Here is a 27582-nt window from a genome sequence, read left to right on the forward strand (position 1 = left end):
TCAACCTCATGGATTCACCACAGAAAAATTGTGTGGAATAAGTGATCTCTTAGTGCCTCCCCTAGCTTATAGCCTCCACAAAACATTACATACCATATCATAAACTATGTGCCTTTGGAATTTTCCACTTTCTAGGATGACCCACCCTATGTTCTCTCTTCCATACGCATGGATAATGGACAGAAACTGTAAACTGTACTTTATACTTCATGTACCAAACCATCCTTAATGTTGAGAAGCTAATGGTCATAAAACATTTGGGGGCTCTTAAGTGTTAAGGAGTGGCATAAGTGTTATTTAGTTAATACTATTTATAATTGACCCATTTCCCATCCTGTGCTGAAGTTGAGCAGATTTGTAGAATGGCTTATAAGGGCAACATATTCAGGGCCTTCTCCTCTCTGTGACTTCTTAGGTACTTCCGGAGGTCCTAGCACTGGAGAATGGAGCCCCTTAGTGGCTATGTAAATAATACTTTACATATATTTAGGGCCTTAGAGTTAACAAAATGCTTCCATAGCCAGGTTTTATTTGATAACCACAACCATCAATTGTTGGTATTCCCAATTTACAGATAAGCAGACTAAGGCCCAGAGAGGTTAAGCGATTTGCCCGAAGTCAAAGAGCTATTATGGATTGGAGCCAGCACTAAAACGCAGGTCTTTGCCTAGCACGGCACTCTTCCCACTGCATCATTCTGTGCTGCCTTGTTCCTTAAAATAATTCATCTATAAATCACTGCCCCACTCAGTGGAACCCCCTTGGCAGAGCCTGACTCTTCATTTCAATGCTGACAAAAGGAGACAAATAATCGACTCTAATGTACTGGCAAGTGTGGGTGGTGTGGGACAACTGGCTGGCCTCCAGGCGGGGAAAGTGTGGAGGATGCAAGAGGGGGTAGGAGGCTGTTTAACTGGTTAATTCTTACCTGCTCTCCCCGACCTTAAGTATTTGTGTTTATACTCCTGCTTTGGTTTCCCTAGAGAAGGTACATCCAATTTAATGGAATGAATATATTCCAGAAAGGTAGATGTGAATCCAGTTTTGACAAGGTAAATTCTCTTTTCCTCCTGACTTTCCTCCTTCAGAGGTGGTGGTTTCCCTTCACTTCTGGTAGCTTTCAAGGGGCAAGCCGATAACACCTGAGATGTAACTTTCTTCCTGGGCTGAACAGGCAGTGACCCATTTGTAAGGATACATGTAAAGAATAAGCGTCTCTGCTCCCCCAAGTACCTTGAGACCTGGGACTGAATAATTAATTTCTCCTGGTGGAGCATCCATTCCCGAGAGGAGGCAAGTCGGGGTACCAGAGCTCCTGGGACAGAATATCAGGTTCAGATAGTCACGAAACATAGAATGCCCTGCTGTACCATGTGAAACAGGGCTCCTCTTTGAAAAATCACACAAAGGTGTGATTATAATTTTTAAATATGCCTGGGCAGCAGGATATAAAACACTAATTGTTCACACACGAAATGACAGGTTCATTTAAAGGCCTATTTGGTTAAGATAACGGATGTTCCAAAAAAGTCCTTAGGACATCTACTCCAGACCTTCTAGGTGGAAGCAAAAAACAGAGAAGGAAAGACCTCTCTTAGAGATAAAGCAACAAGAGTGCTTTTCTGCAATGTTTAGTGATTTTTTTTTCATACCAAGTTAGGGTCCCCCTTCAAGGTAAGGGAGGCAAACTGCTGGGACACATGATAATCCTGCTCAGCCTAAGCAGGCAGGGGATTTGTTACCCCTGTGCCATCCAGCATCAGCTCCAGCAAGTGAAATAAAGCATATCGACATCCTAAAATTTCATTTATTTTAAAAATCCATTTCCCCCAACCTGAGTTGTGTTTGAATCATCTTCCTTGCAAAATACTTTTACGTCCAGTCCATGTATCTTCTCATCTGCTGCATCAATCTGTCCCCATAAATGCATTTCCCTGGACAATAGAGAAATTAGAGTGCAGATTACAACAGAGGCAGTTGTAAAAGAATTGGACATTCACCAAAAGCAAACTGGTTTAAGAGCTTCATCCAGATTGCACCTTGCTGTGTCTATGGATAATAATGCCGTTATATGAGACATCCCAGCGTCAGATCCCAGAGCTCTTTACAAGATTTCAAAGACTGAGATGTGAGGTTACAGCAAAACCCCAGAACTGCCGCCTCCTTTATTAAAAGAAAAAAAAATCCAGGAAGCTTAGCACTTCAAACCAAAGTCATAAAATCAAGTAAGATGATCATGTGTTTACAAGAAAATGAAGCAAAGAATAATCTAAAACCCTCCCAATTGATTTTTTTTTCTCTGCCCTCAAAGATAACTGAGAACGGGGTAGATTGTTTTTTAAATGCAACATGTGAATGTTCATATGTGACCTGAGCTCTGAAAGGGAAAACAATCCCAGCTGAAACACAGGGTCCTCAGTTGACAAACGATGGGGAATTTGGGAGGCAGCCAAGAGAGTTTAGCATCTCTCCGTTCTCAGAAAACACCTTCGCTGAAAGGGCATGCAGCTGCAGGCTGCTCAGGGTTGGAGTTCATGTTTGCTTCACACTATTTCAACTTCCTTCTCCCCAGGTTTGCTGGAGGAATTCATTTTGTGAAAATTTAGATAAGGAGCCTGCTTTCAGGTAGATGACTCTATTTTAAAAATATATCTGTGGTTCTCAGTCCCAATAATATTGCATCTATCCCTAAGGAGTCACCTGGAGACAGATTTCAGGCATTGAGGCCACTGGGCAGTGTGGGTTTTGGGGTGAGGGGATTTGAAGGGCCTTCAAATCATAGAAGCTACTATATCTGTTACTCTTGCATCAGCTCCACTAAGATAACTAGAAAGAATTATTTCACACACTATTTCACATGTATATAAGCATTAATATTTTGGTATAAAAAATTTAATGTTTATTATACGGTTACACAGTTGAATTCACCAACAGGAAAGTATTTAAACAAGAGCAAATTACTATAGTGCAAAATGTGTCCAAGTTAAATAATATGGTAGAAGTGAAGTGAGAGGAATAGGTAAGATTTTGAGGAAGACTGGTATGCTCAATAATTTTGCACCACTTTTCCCACCTATCAAATGAGGTATATGGGCTATGCAATCTCTATTATTAGTGGTATTATTACCATTAAATCATAATTACAGCAGCTAACATTCACTGAGGTCTTACTATGTGAATTGCCGTATTAACTCATTCACTGCTCATAATACTTGGTCAGGTGGGCTCCATTATCATCACTGACATCTTAGAGATGAAGAAACTGAGGCCCAGAGAGGTTGCACACACAGCTAGTAAGTGATGATACCAGGATTTGAACCCCATCAGTCCAGCTCAATAACCACATCCTAAGATCTCTCCTGACACTAAGATTTTGTGGGCTGGCAAGCAAAGAGAGTGTCTTGATAGTAAAACAAGAAAGAAAAGGTAAAAGGAAACTTCAGATGGAGTAGTGGAGGTTAACGCTAACACTGGACATACGTCCTGTTCATTTACAGACAAGCCTAAGTAGGTTTGGATGGTCAGCCTAGCAATATCAATAAAAAAAATTCAGCCTTCTCCTCCTTCTGATGAAAGGAAATCAACTGCCGTGATCATAGCTTAGCGTTCAGCCCCTTTTGTGTGCGTTGTGTGTGTGTGTGTGTGTGTGTGTGTGTGTGTGTGTGTGTTCACAGCTGACCCTTGAACAACATGGGTTTGAACTGCATGGGGCCACTTTTACGTGGATTTTTTCCAATAAATATATTGGAAAACTTTTTAGAGATTTGTAGCAATTTGAAAAAACATTTTCTTTTCCCTAGCTTGCTTCACTGTAAGAATTCAGTATACAAACATGTACCATACAAAATATGCGTTGATCAACTCTTTGTTATCAGTAAGGCTTCCAGTCAACAGTAGGCTATTAGTAGTTACATTTTGGGGGAATCAAAGGTTATACACAGATTTTCAACTGTGTAGGGGGTTGGCATCCTTAACTCCTGCATTGTTCAAGGGTCAACTGGATTTTCTCTTAAGCTATTAAAACACAAACTCCTAGGAAAGAGCAAGAAAAGGATGTGAGCAGAGGCAACAGACACTTCTTTGGAGTTTCTGCTTGTACCCCCCCTTCATGGGTGCTTTAATTTCTGCTGGCAACCCAATCCATGGCTCCCCAGGGCACTCTTCCTGCTTTCCTTGCTGGTCCAAGTATGAACAAAAAGCAGGCCTTCTTCTTTTCCTTAGCACAGCTGAAAAAAACATAAGGGAAACCAAAACCAAAGGATAAATTCAATTGTAGATACTTCTTCCCCTATTAAAAATAATTACCAAGTCCAGCTTTCTTACTCCAACATACAGCTCATCAGTTGCCAAACTCAAAGGTCTTGTTCAAAAGTGTGTATAGTTCAATTAGTTGAGACCCAATTCCAATGTGTGTGTTAGGGCAGAGGGGTGTCCCCACACAGCACCACCTAATTCTCCAGACACCAACTGGGTGTCCTCCAATTCAACTCAATTCTGACACTACCGACTAGGAGATAACATCAGATCACACAGGTTAACAGCTCAGTCCTACAAGACTGCCCCACTTGAAGACAATGGCAACCCCAGGTTTTTACTTGTGCTTGTGACCAGCTGGCTATAAAGACCCCCTAGTTCCCAAGACCCCCTCCTTGGGTTTGATTAATTTGCTAGAGTGATTCACAGAACTCAAAGAAACATTTCACCTAGTAGATTGCCAGTTTATTATAAAATGATGTAGTTCAGGTACGGCCAGATGGAAGAGATGTATAGGGCAAGGTATGTGGGAAAGGGTGAGGAGCTTCTATGCCCTCTCCAGGCTCACTGTTCTCCCATGACCTCCCCATGTTCACCAACTTGGAAGCTCCCCAAACCTCATCCTTTTGAGTTTTTATGGAGGCTTCATTTAATAGTCATGATTGATTAAATCATTGGCCATTGGCTATTAACTCAACTTCCAGACCCACTCCCCTCCCTGGAAGTTAGGGGATGGATGTTGAAAGTGCCACCACTCTAATCACATGATTTGTTCCCCTGACAGCCAGCCCCATCCTTAGGTTACCTAAGGGCTTTCCAAACATCACCTTATTAACATAACACCTTTATTGCTCTTATCACAGGAAATTCCAAGGGTTTTAGGTCTGTGCCAGGAACGGGATGGAAGACCAAATATGTACTTCTTATTATAAATCACTTATCACACCTTCCAAACCTGACTGAAATTCGTGTTTCAGCAGTGTCTGAATATCGGAGTGCATTATCAAGAAACAGAAAAGCATGGTTGCCAAATTCTAGGCAGGCAGAGAAAGAACACTAGGCAGAATTTTCCTCTGCTTGCTTTGTACCAGTTTTTAACAGTGATCCGTGCTTGTGTAGCTGTAATGACTTTATTAAGAAATGTGTTCTTGAGTAGTAAACTTAATCTATCAGACAAATAAAACCACAAATTTAGTTGAACTGGAGATCACTTGTTACTTTGGCTCTTTAACTATCATTATAACATAAATTGTAACAGTTACAACCGTCTCTGGGAGTACATGGATATTTTATAGCTATTGTAAATGAGTGGTATTACAGTCGGAGATATGTGGCTATAAAACCACAGGAAAGGTAGTTGAAGAAAGAACACCTGGTTTCATATAGGTTTCTAAGCCCTGCATATCAAAAGACAGAATATATGTGCTTCTCTATCACCTTTTAGGTGATAACAGCAGGTTACGTATATTTATGCACTACAACACTGTGTGCATTGGCTACAGATGGCTTAAAGAGTCATGACTCCCAATCTGTGGCTCTGTTACCTGAATTAAACCTACCCCTGAGACTAACAGCACTTCTTCCCAAATAATTTGAGTATCTGATCACTAGTCTTCTGGATAGGTTTCATGGCATGCAACGCTTGATAGGTTCTTTTTCACAGAATCTCAAAATTAAGGGCAAATATCATCAGCCTCATAAAAAAACAGGCAAATCTCATGAGTAGTCAATTCATAGAAGACATACATGTGGCCACTAGATATTAAAAAGAGTTTAGTCTCACTAGTAATCAAATGCAAATTTAGACCACAGTAACATACCATTTTCCCAATCTCCTATTGGGAAAAGTTTGCTAACAGTGATAATACTTGATGCTGGTAAGGATGGAATGAGATGGGCTTTCCCACTAGTTAATGGCAGCATAAATATGTACAACCTTTGCACACTATAAAGGCATATCTCAAGTTGCATCAGGAATTTTACCCAGTAAATTCATTCATAGGGTTCTGTATTAAGGATATTTGCCAAATGTTCAACAAAATATGAAAGGAAAATAAAAAACAAAAATTCTAATTTCCATCAATAGGAGAAAGGATAAATAATTATCATGTAGGAGGATATTATACAACCATTAAAATCTACATTTTAAGAATACTTGACAACATGAGGAATGCTCAAGATAAAACATTAGCTGAAAAAGTAAGACATAAAACTTTAAGTACAATCCTAGTTGTATTCTTTCAATGTACAAATATAGATTATGCAAAGAAGTAGGATAAATGGAATTAAATGCAGCAAACTATTAGCAATGATTTGCATTGGAGGGTGGGATTACAGGTAATAATTTTGTTTGTGTACTTCTATGTTTTCCAATTCTTCTGCAATGAAAAAATATCTTTCAGACTGGAGAGTCAGAGGTGTTGAGGAGGTTATTTTAAAGAGCAAAGTGAGCAAAGGAAGAATGCAATCTAAAATGAAAAAATTGGCTTTTATAATGGTAAGGGTAGAAAACTTTTCGCTTTGCCCTTTCTAGGTTTTTTTGGCTGCTCTAATAACTAAATTGATATGAAACAGATTAACAGGAGGAAAACACATTTAATTCCATACATACAGGAACTCCAAAGATATGAGACTTAAGGACAAGCTGGGCAATTGAGGCCTATATGCCATCCTGAGTTAGGAAATGAGATAGAGAGAGACCTAGGGTTTCAGAAGGGAAGAGGGTAGTTCACAGTTCAATAAGGAGAGCAGATGTTTGGGAATTCGATGCTGCTTTGCCATACAGATAGGCCTTTCAGATAAAGAATGATTTTTGGTAATTGCTCTCTTTCTGGGCCACACCCCCTATTTAAATTATTTTAGAAAGTCAAGGGAGAGGTAAAGGTTTTTCTTGAGCCTGCTGGTGGTTCTTGATTACCTTCAGCTCAAAGTAATCCACATGCCAAACTGGCACATTTTGGGGTGGCATATTCTGCTCCCTTCACAGTCATCCAGGCTACTAAGATAAAAACTCATTCTGGACTTACATGTGGAACCTTAAAAAAAAATTCATAAATACTGAGAATAGATTGGTGGTTGCCCTGTGGGGAAGGGGTGGCAGCAAGGTACAAATGAGTAAGTGTGGTCAAAAGCTATAAACTCCCAGTTATAAAATTACTAAATAAGTCATGGAAATATAATGTATAGCATGTTGCCTATAGTTAATAACTAGATGTTAACTAGACTTATTGTGATAATTTCATAATATATACAAATATTAAATCATGTCACACATGTGAAACTAATGTAATGTTACATGTCAATTGTATCTCAATTAAAATTTTTTTTAAATCTTAATTAGAAAATACCTCTTTTTGAACTGGGATTTTGAAATTGGACTCTTGAGACCCCTAGAGGTTTCATGATTGGGTTTCAAAACCCGCATTGAAATTTTATTTAAAAAGTTGATGCATGTGCTTACATGCATTTTTCTGGGGACACAGTGCATAGCTTTTGGCTGTTTAAAGGAATCCTTGACCACAAAAGTTCAAAAGTGAACATAAAGTTTGGTTGAATAGCTGGTGAGTCAGTTTAGTCCAACTATGATTAGTGTAGTCAAACCCTAATGTTTAGTCCAACTGCTGGGAAGGAATTTGGTTCAATAACACAGGGAAGTCAGATAGACTGAAACATGAAACCAAAGCCAGGAAAGCAAAGCAAGTTTTATTACACTCTGTAATAGAGTGGGTCTGCCTAAGTTAGACAGGCCATGACTGCTTACTATGAGGCTTCTTTATGGTGTTTTTGGCAGGGCAGAGAAGTCCTTGACTGACAATCCTTGGCCTTGGAGGCCTGATCTAATCCGTGAAATGAAGACATGGGCTGTGCTCTGATGTTTGCTGGGCCTGTGCTCTGAAGTTTCTCTTTAGCTGGGGAGTTGTTTTACATCTGGGTAATGTCTGGACATTCCAAGTCACTCCTGGCCCTTGAAACTTCACCTAATTAACTCTGAGTCCTTTCTGGCTCTCTGGTTTTATCTGATTAGCTCTTTGAGTCCTTTACTTTCTTTCCACCCTGTTCATGACTATGTTTCTACCTAACACAAGTATGTTTAGTCCACATAGTTTAGTCCAGCTATGATTAATGTAGTTAAACCCTAATGTAGTTAAACCCCTACCTCATTAACCAGGTATTTAACATTCTGTTCCAGATCATGTTGACAATTACTGCAGATAGAAATTAGTATACCAAGCCACAATCATCTTGGACTCTGACACATGGGCCCATTCAAAGGCCTAACTCAAATGAGAAAAATAATCATTATATTCTAAAAATAACAATTACTAATATTTTTATACTTCACCAGGTACCTATATATGTAATCTTTAATTCTTAGCACAACTAACTCTGTGGTATAAAGTGATAATATCACTCCAGTTTCACAGATCAGAAAACTAATGTCCTGATAGAAGAAATAACTGCACAGACAAGCAGCTAATTAAATGTCTCCTGACTCCCAGGCCACTGCTGTTAACATTTATCAAAGTCTCTCCTTTTCCATTTGAAGGGGAGCAGAATTTGCCATCCCCAAAATATGCCTCTTTGCATAAAGATTATTTTAGGCCAATTTTTTTTAAGAAACTGCAAACATAGTAGAAGCTCTGAAAACTAAGTAGAGGTTATCCTTTTGTATGAGATATTTACCTGTATACGGCAACTCTCAATTTCTAAGAGTGTCTCCCTCTCTGCATCAGGAAGAGGAAGACACTAAATCTCTAGAAACTCTTATCAATGGATAAGGCAAGGACTTAAATCTGCATAACAGCCTTACCTTTGTTTACTGTGCTTTGCTTGATAGTCTCCCATAAATGCACCCCAACCCCCAACATCTTTTGTCTTTAGCTGAAGGTGGATCTAAGGTGGCTTCGTGGTTGTGAATGCGCTAGATGCAGGGAACTGAGGCAGCGCTTAAAATATATTTCATATCTCTGTTTTGTAGGCCCATAACAGAAACCTGCTCTCCATAGATTTTGATCATATAACTCGCACAGGGAAGATCTATGACGACCACCGGAAATTCACCCTTCGAATTCTTTATGACCAGACCGGACGACCTGTTCTGTGGTCTCCTGTAAGCCGATATAATGAAGTGAACATCACATATTCACCTTCAGGATTGGTGACATTTATTCAAAGAGGGACATGGAATGAAAAAATGGAATATGATCAGAGTGGAAAAATAATATCAAGAACATGGGCTGATGGGAAAATTTGGAGCTATACCTACTTAGAAAAGGTAAGTATGTGCAGAAAATAAACTAGTTCTGAGTTTCTGATGAAAATATTGAAAGTGGCCCTAATTTCCCCACCTTGGTAGATCCTGCAGGAAAAAAGTCTGTGTTCTGGCTCTTCTGCTCTGTAGTAGTAAATAACAAAAATATATATATATTGTATCTCTAAGGATAAGCTGTTTTTTAGCTGAAAGCTTTCACCAAACCCACACTTTGCCAGGAACTCTTTCAGACCAAAGTCAGGATAATGGCTTAGCTTTCTCCTCATTTGAGCATATTTGTTCACAGTCTTGAAAAGATATCTTTATTACTATGAAAGCTCATACTGAGGCAAAATTGGTAGAAAATTATAAAATTGTGTGTTAATGTATCTCAGCTCTGTAAAAGAGCCTCTTACACAGAGGATAAGGAATTCTAATTTTGGAAGGATAGTGAAGTCTTTTAGTATACATTTGAGTACTAATTTTCACAAGTAATTGGTTTAAGGGAATGGTGGCAGTGGAGCCTCATTGGTGATGGTCATTTGTGCACTGTGAGTCTCCAGTAGCATCTGTAATGGGGGCTCATGGCCTCTATCTGGTAGGAATAGATAATGGATTTTAGTCCCGCCACTGGAATCCCTTCTCAAACATCCTTACGGGTTCTGGCCGGCTCAGTAGCAGAGGGCAATAAGAGAAATTGATCTCTATATGAACTCAATTTCTGATGTCCTGAGATAGCGTCTCTTGTTTCCCAAGCCTATTCATTCAACTGATTTCATCAATCCTTAATTAATTTATGGAAAAACCAAAAAATGCTTTCCTTTGAGGATTCAAAGGTAACAGTGCAAGGTAACCCCTAGAAGTTCTTAGAAAAGCCATAGGCACTCACAGCTCCCATGGCAAAATTTCACTATTTGCACCCAATGATGCCAAGTCTTTCTGATATACTCCCCAAAATGAATGTTTTTTGAAAAAAAAAGTGTGTGTCAGTGGTTGTATGTCATCATAAAACTATTGTACTATTTCCCAAAATCAGTATCTAGGGAATTTGCCAAGTTAGAAATGCCTAGGAGATAAAGCAGAATTCCACTTAGGAGCCAGGTAAAGGAAGGAGTCCTCTGCTGTATATACCCCATGACTATTGCTGCTGAAAAATGGATCAAATCAATAATCTGTACTCTGCACTGGGAATGACTGAATCTTGTAGAGTGGATCTTTCTTATTTTAAATTTTGATAAGAATGATTAGTTGTATGATTTTGCCAATCATTCGTGTCAATGTCCACAGAGTGCTAGCCTTGTTATAAAATTAACTGAATCCAAATATTTAGTGGTATATTTACATAGGCAAGGTATATAATGATGACCTTTATATATATAAGATGCCATTGATTATTAGCAGAATATAGCCTGATTTGTGTTTCCAGGAATGAGGATGGATATGCACTGATCCTTGCAGGATCCATGAGTCATGTATGTGGCTAATGAAAAAGCCAACAACCCTCCTTAAGAGTATGCAAGGGTTTGAACTGATAACCCTGACCTCTTTAGCATCATCGTCTGGCCACTGTGCCTATAGACAGTTGCATCTGGGTCTCCTAAGACTTTCCCTTCAGGCTGTCTAAACAATAACAAAAGAGCCTATTGAAAAATTCCAGCCCTGCCTGCAGTTTTTCAGCCTCTTCTCTGACACAAATGAAGCAATTTTATTATTTCACTTTTCTGAATTAGCTGATTATATCATCAAACCTACTTGAGCAAAAAATCACGTGAAGCAAACTTCACATAAGTTCTCTGCTACAGAACCTTAGTTGGCAGTAATTCTTTGAAAACAAAATAAAAACTCTATGAGGCTTGTCAGTGTCTATGATGGACAGATATGAGACCTCATTGACCCACAATAATGTATGGATAAAAGCCCCAGTGACTTACAAAGACTAATTTATTGGCCAGTGAGACAAGCCAAATCACTTGTGCGTTTTAGTTGACTTTTGCCCCTTTTTTGATTTCACATTTAATTTGTTATCTAATTAAAAGCTAGTCCTTGCCTTAAGCAATCCTATTATGTGCAAAATTCAGAACCTACAAAATACTAATTATGGAATGGATCTTTACTTTCCAGAAATCTTTTATCATGAGATTGATTGTATTAACATTATTACAACCAGCAATAATAACTAATTCACTGAATAGATGTGATGATTAAATGAAATAATATATGACACCCAGCACATCCAGTCTTCAATAGGAGTTAGTTGCTTTTCATTTAAATAGTGCATTGCAATACTAATTTTCAAGTTGACAACTTAAATGCTAGCACTTGCTGCTACATGAAGATAAATTAAAACAGGGAAGAACAGAAGGAAGGAAACTAGAGCATCTTTGAAATTGTGATTCTAGAAAAAAGAAACAGGGAAAGAATATTGAATTAACGAAAATCCAGCTTACATGTAACTTTTCCAGAGAAGTGAGGAGGTTTTGTATCTCCCTGTGCTTTTTCAGTCCTCTTTTGAACATGACCTTTGGTAGCACATTCTTTCACTGTGTCCTAGGGCAGAGCAAGGACAAAGAGGCTAGCTCTTTGTACTATATTTCAAATTAAGAATTCTCAGACTTTAAAATGTACACCTCTTTTTATACCTCAAATACTTCTGGAGCTACCTCTTGTAAATTTGCTTGCCACCTCTATACCATGATATATTAAAAAGCAACAGCAGATAGTTCAGCTAAGCAGCAGAAATTTTATAAAAATTGTTTGACTTCCTCTAGAGTAAGTGAATGTTACCCATATCATTTTCATGCACAATGGTTTGTAGCCACTAGGAGAAAAATAATTATTTAGGTAATAGCTGTGGTTGCTTAAATGATCTCTTCTCTATTAAAAAAAATCAATTATTGTTTCTTAAATTTTCTCTATGTGGTCATTAATTTTCTATCTTGATTTATGAGACTTCTCTGAGTTAATTATATTGAAGACTTGTGAGGCTAAAATTTTGTATTACAGTAAATGTAAATCTTCCAGTTTCCTAAAATCATTCTTAAGAACTTCATTTTTTAAATGCATTTAAATATATGTTATAACCATTTAATAGGATGCTTTAGTCTGATACAGTTACACAAAATTGCCTCTTTGGGGCTGAAATTTTAAAGGCTGCCTGGCGGGAGAAGGCAACCTTTTTAGCTTGAGCTCCAGGTGGCCCCACACTGCCATCTGGTGGTCATTCAAATGCCTTAACGTTTCAAATTTCTACCATCTCATCTCTGTTCTTGTTCAAATGAGTATACAGGCACGATTGTTCTTTGTTTCTTCTTCTTCACAATGATCTCTTTTAGTATCTCACAATAAATTTAAAAAAAATAAAAAGCCTTCCACTCTATTGTTTGGGCTAATAAGAAATGGCCTTTTATCCTGTAGTGGCACTGTGGGCACTGGGTGGACTATAAGGATTGTTTTTGAACAAACTGATAACAATGCCACCCAAAGGGAAAAAGCAGCCAACTGAGAGCTAAATGGTATTCTGGCAACACAACGGTTACATTCACGATATTTCTAATGACGTCATCCACATTCTTGCCATTGGCAAGAAGCTTTAAAAACAGATCAGGGAGCTATGGAGACAGCGCAGCATCGGCACCACCTAGGAATAGGGTCAGGCAGTGGTTTACTGCAGCGTGGAGGAGGAGAGCAGGGCAGAGAACACAATGGCTATTGTGCTATAAATGTTTGGCAGGCTGGCACAGCAACTGGAAAAGGCATGGTCCAGGCAGGCTGGTACTGGACAATGTGTGGGAGCCATATGGTGATTGTCCCTGGCCCGCGTCACAGGTGACAGATGTCATTTGTTCATGGCAAATTGACAGAAGAGAGTGGAAAGGGCCTGATAAATCTGACTTTCAGCCTAGCAGCAAAGCGAAGTCATTTTCTACCAGGACCTCCCCCTACACACCGCTCTCCCCTGCCACCAACCCCGGGTTCTGCTGGGTTCTGCCTTGGGGGAGGAAGCCGCCCTCCCTTCATGTCCTCATGCTCTCACAGGAGTGCCAAGTCTCCTGCCTCTTGTTCAGCAGGGTTTTGGGAACTGCGGATTGTGCACAGGTGATGGGGTGACAGGGTTTCCACACGCAGCTCTGTATCCCCAGGCAGAGTGCTTGGTGGAAAAGACTGGAAGGATGAGTGAACAAAGCAAATAACTGCTGACGTTGACTTCACAGTCCTGACATGCAATTCAAAATCAATAATTCTCAGAAGGGCAGGGAGGACATGCAGTTTCAAGAAACATATTCACTTTTAGAATATAGTTTCATATTTAGAAGATTTAAATGCATTGTATACGTTTATGTAATTCATATTCAAAAATATATAACTTATATTTTAAAAATGAAAAGATTCCTATTGTTTCCAAAACACAAACTTCAAAAAATAAAGATCAAATAAATCCTTTTAGTTGATAAGGTAGTTCTCAAGAAGGAAGAGGGAAAGCTCCCTTAGGGAGTTGTTTCAGAGTCTCCAGTGATGAACAATTGTTACTTTTATCAAAAGATGAGATTTCAATGCTTTTCAGTTGGAAATAGGATTGAGTCTCCCTAGAACAGTGCTCCTTTTCTGTGTATATTTAAAATTAAAATAAGATAAACCAATATCAGTGAAATACCTAATTACCTGCAAGTCATTATACCTCAACAAATAACTTTCTGAAATACCACATTAGCAGAAAAGGGTTTTCACAGAATTCTTCACTTTTAATTGCATGTTTTCCCTGATAAAATTTAAAACATGAATTGCAAAGCAATAACAATATTATTTCATATATAAATTTTCAGAAGGACATCCACTACTATATGAAGTCAAATACTTTTGGTGACTATAACTTAATATGAGGCATGCCCCGCCCTTCATTTACCTCACTCCAATCAAAATCCACACTGAAGCAACAGTAACCTTGCTGTAATAAAATTTAATTGTTTCTCCCAACTCTACAAGCACCCTGTCCTTCAACTTGCTTTCAGTGGTCCCTGTTGCCAACATGTTTAAGTCCAAACTCCTTAGCTTGGCTTAGAAAGCCCAACATGATCTGGACCCAACCTACCTAAGTGGCCTCATCTCCTGCCATTGACCACCCCACCCCCTGCAACAGGCCCATGCTCTGGCCATACAAAATTCTTCTCATTCTCTGAAAAAGCCAGGTGTGTTCTCTTTCTTATCCAGACCCTCACAATGCTGTGTTCTTGTCAAGAGGACTCTTCCCCTACATGGTCCCCCTCACTTCCTTGCTTTCACCTGGCTAACCCTTTGTCATGCTTTAGGTCTCAACTCGGGTGTCACTTTCTCCAGGAAGCCTTTCCTGTCCTCTTAAGTCTGGGTTAGCGGTTCATTCCCCCACCTCCCATAAGCACCCCATGCCTCCCCTGTCAGAGCACAAGTCACACTGTACTGTGATCGCTTAGCTACTTGTCTTTCTGCTCCATTAAACTGTAAGTCCCATAAGGATAGACCCCATTATTGCCCACTACTGTATGCACTAGGGTCCACCACAGTGCCTGGCACATAATGGGTGCTTGAGAAATTTGTGTTGAATGGACAAACATGTATTTTCTTGAATCTCCTCAACTTTAGTAATACGTCTTCATGCTGTTTTGCCTTTGTCTCATTTCAGTCTGTGATGCTTCTGTTACATAGCCAGCGGCGTTACATCTTTGAGTATGATCAGTCGGATTGTCTGCTCTCAGTCACCATGCCTAGTATGGTGCGCCACAGCTTACAAACCATGCTTTCAGTGGGCTACTACCGGAACATCTACACCCCGCCAGACAGTAGCGCTTCTTTTATCCAAGACTACAGTCGGGATGGCCGACTGCGGCAGACCCTGCATCTGGGGACAGGGCGCAGAGTTTTATACAAGTACACCAAGCAAGCAAGGCTGTCTGAGATTCTCTATGATACCACTCAGGTCACATTAACATATGAAGAGTCTTCTGGAATGATTAAGACAATACACCTGATGCATGATGGCTTCATTTGCACAATCAGATACCGGCAAACAGGTCAGTTGTGAAAGGTGGTGATGCATACAACCACATCAGTGCTTTCTCAGGACATTTTTGCTGGCCACAGTCTGGGACAGAAGTGTTAACCTACAGATGTTCATTCCAACACACTTTCACTTCAGTTACCAAATTATCTTCTGCTGAAAATTAAAAGCATATTATAGGTGACATGGAAGCTGATTCTTAAAAACATACAGCGCATTTCTCTTTCTCTCAGCTCCCAAACAAGTTAAGATCTAAGTACCTAGGCTAACCACATACCCGTTCCTCCTCACCACCAAATCTTCCCAAAGATGCCAACTGCAAGATACAAGTCTCAGTAATGGAGATAAAGCCCTGTGTAACCTCTATAAGCCTCAGGGGGTGACAAAATATCTTCAAAAGTCAGAACTTTTGAAGTATTCATCAGTCAGAACTGATGAATGTATTGCATCCTTTGGGTATATCAAATGCCCAAATCCAGTTACTTGAAGGCTGAGCTTTGTTAAAACCTGACCCTCCACCCTCTGACTTTGCAGCACAGGGTAAATGAATTAAAAGTATTTTTGTCAGTGATTATAACAAGAAAGTATGTTTATAATAACAGTTTCATCACCCCAAACTACCAGATGGGTTATTACATATGTAGTTTCTATAACTAAATTCCTCAATTACTACAATATACAGGATTTTTCTTCAAATTTAATAACCACAACTATGAAAATGTATGTCTATGAGATGATATGCCCAGGAATTAGGTGTCTGCAGTCAATTTCTAATGTTTTATTTTGAAGGTAAAAGCATCAATACTAAAGAAAATAACACTAGGCCATTCTGGCTGTTCAACATTAAGCATCTAGCTTTGTTCTCATTATTTTATTTTGATTCCTTTAGGACCACTTATTGGACGCCAGATTTTCAGATTCAGTGAGGAAGGGCTTGTGAATGCTCGGTTTGACTACAGCTACAACAACTTCCGCGTCACCAGCATGCAAGCTGTGATAAATGAAACCCCTTTGCCCATAGATCTGTACCGCTATGTTGATGTCTCTGGCAGAACAGAGCAGTTTGGAAAATTCAGTGTAATTAATTACGATCTAAATCAGGTCATCACTACGACAGTGATGAAGCACACCAAGATCTTCAGCGCCAACGGACAAGTTATTGAAGTCCAGTATGAAATCCTCAAGGCAATTGCCTATTGGATGACTATCCAATATGATAACATGGGCCGCATGGTAATTTGTGATATACGAGTTGGAGTAGATGCCAATATAACAAGATACTTCTATGAGTACGATGCTGATGGGCAACTTCAAACTGTGTCTGTAAATGATAAAACCCAGTGGCGTTACAGTTATGACCTGAATGGAAACATCAACCTCTTAAGCCACGGGAATACTGCTCGACTGACTCCTCTCCGATATGACCTCCGAGACCGCATCACCAGACTAGGAGAAATTCAGTACAAAATGGATGAAGATGGCTTTCTGAGGCAGAGGGGAAATGACGTATTTGAGTATAACTCTAATGGTCTGCTGCAGAAAGCCTACAACAAAGCTTCAGGCTGGACTGTGCAGTATCACTATGATGGGCTTGGGCGACGTGTCGCCAGTAAGTCCAGCATAGGGCAGCACCTCCAGTTCTTTTATGCAGACCTTGCCAACCCCGTCAGAGTTACTCATTTGTACAACCACACGAGCTCAGAGATTACATCCCTGTATTATGATCTCCAAGGTCACCTTATTGCCATGGAGCTAAGCAGTGGTGAAGAATATTACGTAGCCTGTGATAATACAGGCACCCCACTAGCTGTGTTCAGCAGTCGAGGTCAGGTGATCAAAGAAATACTGTACACACCTTATGGAGATATCTATCATGACACTTACCCTGACTTCCAGGTCATCATTGGTTTTCACGGCGGACTCTATGATTTCCTTACGAAATTAGTGCACCTGGGGCAAAGGGATTATGATGTTGTTGCTGGTAGGTGGACGACGCCTAATCATCACGTATGGAAACAGTTGAACCTCTTTCCTAAACCATTCAACCTCTACTCCTTTGAAAATAACTACCCCGTTGGCAAAATTCAAGATGTTGCCAAGTATACCACAGGTATTTGAACGGTGTAAAATTTTACGCTAAACCAGAAATAACTCGGTAGTGTTTATCACATAATCTCAATGCCTTTGTAAATACGCTTCCTCTTCCTGCCAGTTAGCCCACAAGTTATTGTGCAGTCACTCTCTTCCTTAGTCTTCTAGAGTGAGCAGATCTGTGCGAGTGGGCATAAAACATGAGGCTTTTGCATCCCAGTACATTTGTTCTTTCCTTTTGAGCTTCCTGTTTGTAGTTTTCACCCTTAAAAGCTCATATGAATAGTTTCATTAAAAAGAAAAACTCTCAGGATTATGTTGCACCAAGTAAACCTAATCTCACAGTCATGTGACCTTAGTACCACTACCGCACTAGGAGTGCAGTAAATGGAACCTATCTGATTATCCATGGATCAAAATGTTACCCTGTAGAGAGAGGACCATATATTTTAAAGTGGGTGATAGATAGAAGGAGGAGTTTTATCCCTAAAAGTGGGTGATAGATAGAAGGAGGAGTTTTATCCCTAACTTCCCATTGGCTAAATATATTGAAGGCAGGAGATGCATCTTTCAAGCTTCTCACAAAGGTTTTAAAGTAAAGGCTTTTAAAATTGTGTTCTTTTGTATTTTATTTCTCACAGACATTGGAAGTTGGTTGGAGCTATTTGGTTTCCAGTTACACAATGTTCTACCTGGATTTCCCAAACCAGAATTAGAAAATTTGGAATTAACTTATGAGCTTCTACAACTTCAGACAAAAACTCAAGAGTGGGATCCTGGAAAGGTTAGTAAAAGTTTTACCATTTCTATTTAGCTGAAAAAACAGCACAGCATCCAACGCCATGAAATGGTGTTACCATGTATTTGCTTACTTATTTTTGAGTCATCTGGAATATTCCCTAAAATGGCCATGATTCACACAGAGGTAGAAGAAAGCTTCCATGAGGAAATGATTGAGAAATTCAAGTTTTTGGAAAAGAAAAGATTAACATGTGACTTGATGACTGCTGTGGTAGCCAAACAAGAGGAAAGAGGAACTGAAATTTAAAAATTCTGAAATGGGCTACTAAGGGCAGTTAAGGGTTCTGTGTCAGAAAAGTGGTCAGCAAGAGGCATAAAACATCCGATTTCCAACTGCCAGACAATTTCGGGCATAGTGCATTAAGACGCACAGGCATAACAAATTATTCTGATAAGGAAAAAGCATATAAGAGCAATGAAGCAAAAGTAATAAATATCACAGGGATGAAGTCTCTGGAAAACAAGGAACACCAAAACTTTCAAGGTTCATTCATAATTTCATCAGGAGTATGAGGTACAAATGAAAACAAGAAGAAACTTTTTCTTTCCATTGAGAATGGGAATCTCTGTTTGCCAAAAAAAAAATGGTGTTAAAAAAATGAAACAAATTCAGGTGGCAAGGCTTGAAGTTTAAGTGTAAAAAAATTTAAGGGAAAGAGATTCTAAGTATGTACTGTGGGTTTATCTCCTTCTGTATAGACATATAATATGTAACTGCTTTTTGTAATTAAGCCTTAAAAAACTTGAGCAAAATGTTGAAAATTGTTGAAGCTTTATATGGATACTTGGATGTTCATTTGTCTCTTCTCTTTATTTCTTAGTAGGTTTGAAATTGTCCATAATAAGATGGATTTTTCAAGTCCACATAAAAAGACCAGTGAACTTGCCAATTTGCCATTGTTACGTATAAGGTCATAAGCTGCTTGATAGCAAGAACAATGCCTTATGCCATATCTTGATCCCTCACTGTGGCTAGTGTATCATTCTATATACAGTAATAAACAGCTAGTCAGTGTTAGTTAAACTGGTGAAAATGAAATGTCTTTGTTTTGGAGGAACTGGACCCACTTAACTTGAAGTGCCTTCTAGCTCTGAGATTCTATGATATCAATTTGAACATATTTCCTCATGTTTAACATACCAAACTATCATGAGATATATGCCAGGTGATCAAATCATCTGTTAGTCTTTTCTTTTCCAAATTTGCAATAAAGAGATTCCAAATTTGGCTTGTTTTTAAATCACTCACCAGCAAATGAAAGAGAGAAGGAACCAACTTTGCAAGCCTTTGCTTTCCACCATCACCAAGCACATGATAGGTGTCTAATTCTGTACTGCATTTGCCCTGTGCTTTTCTTCTTTCCTAGACTATTCTGGGTATTCAGTGTGAGCTCCAGAAACAGCTCAGAAATTTCATTTCCTTGGACCAACTTCCTATGACTCCCCGATACAATGACGGACGGTGCCTTGAAGGAGGACAGCAACCCAGGTTTGCTGCCGTCCCCTCTGTTTTTGGAAAAGGTATCAAATTTGCCATCAAGGATGGCATAGTAACAGCTGATATTATAGGAGTAGCTAATGAAGATAGCAGGCGGCTTGCTGCCATTCTCAATAATGCTCATTACCTGGAAAACCTACATTTTACCATAGAGGGGAGGGATACTCACTACTTCATTAAGCTTGGGTCTCTGGAAGAAGACCTGGTGCTCATCGGTAACACTGGGGGGAGGCGGATTCTGGAGAATGGTGTCAATGTCACTGTGTCCCAGATGACTTCTGTGTTGAGTGGAAGGACTAGACGGTTTGCCGATATCCAGCTCCAGCATGGGGCTCTGTGCTTCAACATCCGGTATGGGACAACTGTCGAAGAAGAAAAGAATCACGTGTTGGAGGTTGCCAGACAGCGTGCGGTGGCCCAGGCCTGGACTAAGGAACAAAGAAGGCTGCAGGAAGGGGAAGAGGGTATTAGAGCCTGGACAGAGGGGGAAAGGCAGCAGCTGTTGAGCACTGGGAGGGTACAAGGTTATGATGGCTATTTTGTTTTGTCGGTTGAGCAGTACTTAGAACTTTCTGACAGTGCCAACAATATTCACTTTATGAGACAGAGCGAAATAGGCAGGAGGTAACGAAAAAAATCTCTGCCTTTGCGTCACCAAAGACTGCCTGTTTTTAAAACACAAAACGGTTTATTGTATTGGTTTTCTAGATCAGAACTCGTTATATGTAAATATGGAGGAGAAACATATCCAACTGCCTTTCAAAGTGACGGAAGATGGTATTTTAATATTGTTCGTTTAAACTCTTTAAGAAATGATGGAGATTTTTAGTTCTTGTGTGGCAGTATTCAAAATAACACAAGTGAAACTCAAGACAGCTAGAAAAGAGTTTAGAATGCACCACTTTAAATCTGTCGAGCCATGCATATGTTCAGATGTACAGGAAGAACCCAAGTTTCTGTATCTCTGTTGTGACACAAAGTTTCATGTTTAACTATTGGCAGAACTTGCAGGCTATTTCAAAAGGGGGTGCAATACTTGCATTTTGAAAAACTGCCAGCCCTTGCCCATTTTCAGGATCTGTTCTAGGAAATTTAAAAAGAAGTGTAAAATGTCCTCAGCCACAGTCTCCTAGAGTCAGGACCCACTCGCCCTTTCTCCCTGATTATTCCTCCTTGCTTGTTCAAGTAAATGCCATGTTGTTGTGCTGTGTTGTGGTGTGTGGTGGCTGGGTTCTGTCTACCACGCCTCCCTGGGGCTGCGGTAACCAGGCTGAATCACCCCCCTTTGCTTGTGTGTACATGACACCGAGGCAGCTGGCCAGTGGAACTTCTCCCACCCAACCCATTTGGACATTTTTTACCAAATTGTCTAGTTGTACTGGTGTCATGTAAACACAGCTTTTATTAACCTGGGTAGGAATTTCTCATTTATATATAAGGTGTGTTCTGGTCATAGTTTCACATCAGTGATTCAGTATTTATACACTAATCCAGTGGTTTTGTGCACATGAAAGGTAATTTACTACAAATGATTCTGATACAAAAAAAAAAAAAAGAGCGTTAGCAGGCATACATGCCTGGGACGCCAACAAATACATTCACTACTACAGCAGAAATTGATGAGAGCCTTATGGTCTTTAAAAAATAGACCTGAAAGTACCAAAGGGAAGACCAAACCAATCTTCACAGTAGTTGCCCCAACATTGCTGCGGCCCACCCAGATTTCTCTTCCAAATGTGCAATTCGGTATTGAACATCTATCTCCCAGCCATAGTCAGGAAATTTAAATAAGTGAATCCCTTTCCAAACTAAAACATCTCAACAAATTCTAGGGAAGCAGGCTATTTTTTACTAAAACAATGTATACGGTTAGTTATTTTAGTTCTCTGTCTTAACCCATTTGATTATTCATCTTTCCTGCCTAGGAAAAATACCTGTTTTCCAGGAATGGTTATTTTTGTTCTCTGATCATTTAAAATTTGGGGGGAAAAAAAAGAGACCAGGATTAGTGTTACTATCAACTGCAGTTTCTCAATCTCTATGACTCCTGTAGTAAAGGGAGCCCCTTGGTGAACTGGGAGATTTGTGCCCAGTGACAGAGACAGTTTGTAAAATGCTGGGTAATTTTAAGTTACCACAAATGAAAATACATGACAGCACAATGTGGCCTGGAGAAAATTCCCCTGAGCCAGTTTCAGCATTTGCATCACCGAGTCTGGACATTTGCTATGTCTGAAGGAGAATTTATGATGGAATGTTACACTTTGGACTCTTTCCAGCTACTACCTACATGCAGTGTGGGGTCATTGCCTTGCTTGTGATAACAGTTTCTTTGAAAATATGCAAAGTCAGAATCCAGACTCATGTTAAGGTTTTTAAAGAGTCTGGCTCCTGACCACACAAAGTGGAGTAAGGGAAAGGTAAGGACTTACAGAGAGTAGGGGAGGATGTATCGAGACATTTCATTTTCAAAACCTTCAGGCTGGGACTCCCACATTCTGACACACATATTCTGAGAGAGACTTCATGATGAACTCGTCTCTCGCTTTAACTGGAAGCATACCAGCTCAAGAGATTGCTAATTCAGACTGCAATCATATTACTGGTTTGTTTGCTTGTTTTCCTGAATCAGGCCTGTGTTAGTGGTACAGTATTTATTCCAGATGGGATTCTAAAATTAATGACAAACTTGTTGAAAATTTGAATACCTCCACACCAGCCTAAAAATGGACCTTAAGTTCCTAGAACCTCTGATGTTCTTTTAAATCAATGGAAAATTAATTTGTAAACTGTATATAGAGAGTGCATTCATAAATGTGATGATGTATTTTATCACTAATCCAAGATGTCAATATTAGAGTCTATTTTGCTTATATTTTAAGTGATTATTATACTTTCTTGCAATTCACTGATGAGATGTATCATGTTCAAACTGCTTTAAATATCCATTAGAAACAAATATTTGAAGCTTTGACTTAAGGGTAATTACCTTGACTGTGCATTTCTAGTTTGTAATACATATTTATTTCGTTTGTGCCTTTAGTTTCTTAAAGTTATATTTGTATTATATTCAGGAAATGCACTTTTTATCATTTACAGCTGTGATTTTAATACTGCCTTGAACCATTACTATTCTCTGTACCACTTCCAAAGTTTCTCGGAGGAAAGAGAAAAACCCAAAAGGTTAGCACTAATGAACAGTAAATCTAAGAGAAACATTTTGGCATTTAATAATATGAACATGGAGATATTGAGTACATCGCTGCCTATTCAGCTGAATACAAAGGATGTCTTCACTGACTTGTAGTTCTGAAGTTTAAATAAATGCAAGAACAATTCGTTTTCATTTCCTGATGAAAGCAAAAGCATTTTAAAGAAAAATCTGTGAATTTCTCATAACCAGAAAACAGGCAGCTGACACTGCACAGCCACACAACCTTGCAAATGAGTTAGAGAGCCCCAGTAGTTGGGCTCTCCACTGAAGAACATTCTGGGCTAGAGGCAGGGAATACTTCGTGGTTGTTTCTTTTTCCTAATTAGGCCCATTTCATTTGTGCTTTTTTGTTGTGTTTTGTTATTACTTTTGCACTACAATCTAGAGATCCAAATGAGCTGAAAAGTTCAGTGTAACAGACATTAAAATACATTTATTTTTAAATGTCATTCTAATCATTATTGAGTAGAAGCATGACTCATGAAGGAGAGGGAAATAAAGCCCAATTCATACTGATTTTTAGCAAAACACTCACCATAGTAAATAGGCATATGTTTTATTTTTAACCCAGCAAAATAATGTATAAAACAAGTGTGTCCCTTACAGTCAATTTATCTAGATCTATAATATATAGACTATATATATAATATAATACAATGTATACAACATAGCCAAATGTATGAAAACTTGACAGTGTATAAATTGGAATTCACATGCTAACTACATAGAAAGGTATAAAATTAAATTATAATTTTCCTAAGATTTTTATTTTCTATCATTGTTGATGCCATTTCAAGCATTCTATGATGGTATTTCTGCTGGGTTTTTTTTCTTTCCTTTTTTGAAAATATATTTTTAACTGGACCAGGTTCCACTGTACTATCACCTGAGAGAGTCACAGCAAAGTTTTTGCATTTATAAAGATGTTCGTGTAACGGCAACTGTAATGGAATTCAGTGGTAATGGAAGCAAAAGTACAGTAATCAAGTATTGAAAGAAACTGTTGAAGAGATTGGAGTGTAGTATAGCTTGTGAGAAAACAGAAGGCCACAGATTGGATGCAACATTCTTGTTTGCTTAGAGGAAATCACATACACATAGCTGACCTGAGTAATACTTATGATCTCAGATGGCTCTTCCACAGTCTTCTGAAAGGTTCTTTATCCTGCAAAAAGCAAAAAAAAAAAAACAAAAAAAGCAAAAAAAAAAAAAAAAACCCCAGAAAATAACAAACAACGACAAAGAATTCAACCACAAAATAGTGACTGTCATTTCAGTGTGTCCTTCATGTGAAAGCTATTAAGGACCAAATATACAACTGTGTGTAAGAAGAAATTACTTCCTAAACAGTAACTGAAAATAGTTAGAGTTAAACTTGCTGTGGATTTTGTCTTGGCAGTTGTCATCTTATATTATTTGTCAAAGGAAATGTGTTTGGCAGTTAAAAATCTTTCCTTAGATTTAGTGGTGGACTTTAACCTCTTAAATAAATGTTAGTATATCAGATTGTGTCCTTGAAAAATATTTTACTTGTATGAATCATGACAATGTCTAAATCTTTATTCTGGCAAAAGCATCAGTAAGAGAGAAGGCAAAACAGAGAACTATCGCCTTTACGTCAGATAAATATTCTTTTTAGCTGCTTACTCTCTCATGAAAAGTGAAGATGTTTACAGTGTATGCCAAGATTTTCAGTTTCTATATAACAACAGTTAGAGGTTCTAATCATACTGAAAATTGTGTTATAATGGCCTGAGCCATGTTGCTAGGAAACAATAGGTTCCAATTTTGTATTCCTGCTCTCACTCCTGTGCTGAAAGTGACTGGATACTGTACAGGTTCCTGTTCTCTGGCTGCAGTTAAATGGTCTTTTGCATTTTGCTCTGGCTTTCAGGCCAGAAGCATGCATTTTTCTACAAGAGCATCACAACAACATGCTGTAAATATTTCAAGTTAAACATTATGTGTCGATCGATATTTGAAAGAAAAAGTACTTTGAATATTTCATTTTTAAAAAATAAAATTGCAAATGAGCACTGTGTCCCATTTTATTCATGCGCCAAACTGCATTCTCAAGTCAGTCTGGTCACCTGAGATATGAAAAGTGGATCTCTCATAGGGAACAATAAAAGCTCATCATCTTGAAAACGGAAGTGCAGAAATCAAAAAGGCACTAATCCTAAGCAGCTGTCTGTCTTTTCATTTTTATTCTTCATACAAATAGGATCTCTGACACAAATGACCGTTTAATAAAAAAGAAGAGTAGCTGTTGCAAGTTTAAATGCCTCTAGACTATGGCTTTTTAAAAAGGTTTCTCTCTCCTGTTGATGCTTTTCTCAGCAACAGAAAGAAAATAAAGAGTTGCAAAACAGGGGTGGCTGAGAGCTAGGAGAGCAAGGCACCCAAATGCATGGGCAAAAATGACTGGGGGTGGAGGAGAGGCAATCAGGAAAAACAAAACAACAGCCCTCCCAAGGCCTCATGACCTGGGTAATTTTAATGGCCATTTGGCACTTAAGTTTCACAAGACATTTTCAAGTGATATTGGGAAAGCTGGCCAACAGACCTTCCAAAATCCAACTTGATACTAATGGGGCACCTATAGTCCAGTTTGTTACTGAAACTTGCTTGGAATCATGGAATTTACACAACTCTAAAATGCTCAGCTGCCTTTTTAGTCACTGATCTATACAGTCTTCCCCTCTATCTGCATTTTGCTTTCTGGGGTTTCAGTTAGCTGTGGTTAACCGGGGCCCAGAAGCAGATAATCCTCCTTTTGACATATCGCCAGAAGCTCAACACATCACAATGCCTACGTCATTCACTTCATCTCATGATGTAGGCATCATCACAAGAAAGGTGAATACAGTACAGTGAGATATTTTGAGAGAGGGAGAGACCACATTCACATAACCTTTATTACAGTATGTTTGTTAAATTGTTCTATTAGCTGCTGTTGTTGTTAATCCCTTATGGTGCCTAATTTATACATTAAACTTTATCAGGTATGTATGTATAGGAAAAAACATAGTATATGTAGGGTTCAGTCCTATTTGTGGTTCCCGGCATCCACTGGGGGTCTTGGAACATATCCTCTGTGGATAAGGGGGGACTACTGTACACAGATACAGTGAAGAGAGTCATGGCACAGAAGACAATCCTGATCGTTTCAGCACAACCAGTCAGCAAAAAGCAGTAGGAGGTAGAGGGGTATGGAAAGGAATATTAGTGTCACCTGGAGATTTTTTTTTCAAAATATGCACCCCACCCCACCCTAAGAGCACAAAAAGGCAAGAGTTCCTCCACTGAGAGAATTACTAAATGAGAGAAGAGATTTCTCCACATTCCTTCCCTATCCATCCTTACTTTTACAGGTCTTTGAATATCAGTGCTATTTCAGCATTAGTAACACTATTACCTTAAATTTATATAATTTTAGTACCTCAATAACCCTGTGAGGTGAGCAAGACTTCACTGTTCCTACTTGGCAAATGCAATAATAGCAATAGACTGACTTACCTAAGGTCTCAGGGATAATCAGTGACAAAGCTGAAAAGCAAATTCAGGTCTCTTATGATGTGGATGATGTCTCCCCAGTCAGGTTTGTTAGATCTTTCTACATAAAAATATCCACTTAAAAGGCAGATGATGTAGTGATGAAAATCCAGCCAGTGACCCCCAAATTATGAAAGTGTCCAAATTGGGTAGTTTAACTTCACCCCTAGCTGCAAACTGCAGAATAATGGCATCCCATTTACTGCAAGGGCGAACATCGGCAACAAAGTAGAATTTACAGCCCACTAACAGGGAGACTATGTATCTTGCAATCTTGAAATCCTCAAGGGCAAATCTGGGTTTTATTATTAATAGACTTTGGATTCTGAACTCAATAAAGTAAATCAAATAAAACATAAGCTGATGTCTAAACATGCCTAATAGATTTTAAAGCTGTTTCTCATATTTTTAATTCTGTTTCCATTCTATCACAAATAATATCTTAAATCCAACCCTCTATTTATAGCAGACTTCATAGGAGCCCCCTTCTCTGTGGACTTATTGTACCTATGTAGTACCACAAAGTTTCCCTGCCTGTAACAGCCAAACCGACTACCTAAGCTTGTCTCCCTACTGACCTTATCTCGTAAGAACAAAGTTCAGAGGAAATGAATATTTGATAAACTGTCATGTTCCCTGTGGGCTTGCTGACACATTTTTTCTGAGGAAAAGTGTACACTTGGAAATATATGTGCATTTTTCTATCTTGACTCAGCATCTTACAGGTATATGTTCGCATGGCAGTATTTTACATATGACAAGGATATGACCTTTCTGTAAAGTCACAAGCTATTATGCAGTGGGAAATAGCAAGGATTTTCATGCTGTGAAAAAGTAAAAGACACTTGATGAATGAAGGGCCAGCAAAAGAAGACAGTGGGTAGGCCCAC

The 27582-nt window shown here is 38.9% G+C and overlaps 1 protein-coding gene and 1 long non-coding RNA gene across 5 annotated transcripts in view; one reads left to right on the plus strand and one right to left on the minus strand.

Moving 5' to 3' along the window:
* Positions 1-25708, plus strand: part of TENM1 (teneurin transmembrane protein 1) — a 751017-nt gene extending 725309 nt beyond the window's left edge. For all 3 annotated transcript variants that reach the window (XM_037015442.2, XM_037015435.2, XM_037015446.2), the window contains exons 30-34: positions 9233-9529; positions 15159-15546; positions 16423-17643; positions 18266-18408; positions 19793-25708. In XM_037015442.2, the coding sequence (XP_036871337.1) occupies positions 9233-9529; positions 15159-15546; positions 16423-17643; positions 18266-18408; positions 19793-20551 (2808 nt within the window). In that variant the 3' untranslated portion in view covers positions 20552-25708. The remainder of the gene's footprint in view (positions 1-9232; positions 9530-15158; positions 15547-16422; positions 17644-18265; positions 18409-19792) is intronic.
* Positions 1800-27574, minus strand: LOC118971880 (uncharacterized). 2 transcript variants are annotated; one of them, XR_012127268.1, is made up of 5 exons: positions 26657-27574; positions 24244-24302; positions 20093-20285; positions 11953-12052; positions 2884-4226 (listed from the first exon to the last, which is right to left on the minus strand). It is a non-coding gene; the product is annotated as an uncharacterized lncRNA (long non-coding RNA). The 2 variants fall into 2 exon arrangements; XR_012127267.1 differs by lacking the exons at positions 2884-4226; positions 24244-24302 and adding an exon at positions 1800-1934 and having other exon boundaries at positions 26657-27565.
* Positions 27575-27582: the final 8 nt, after the last annotated feature.

Source organism: Manis javanica, chromosome X (genome assembly GCF_040802235.1).
Source record: "Manis javanica isolate MJ-LG chromosome X, MJ_LKY, whole genome shotgun sequence".
Lineage (NCBI taxonomy): Eukaryota > Metazoa > Chordata > Mammalia > Pholidota > Manidae > Manis > Manis javanica.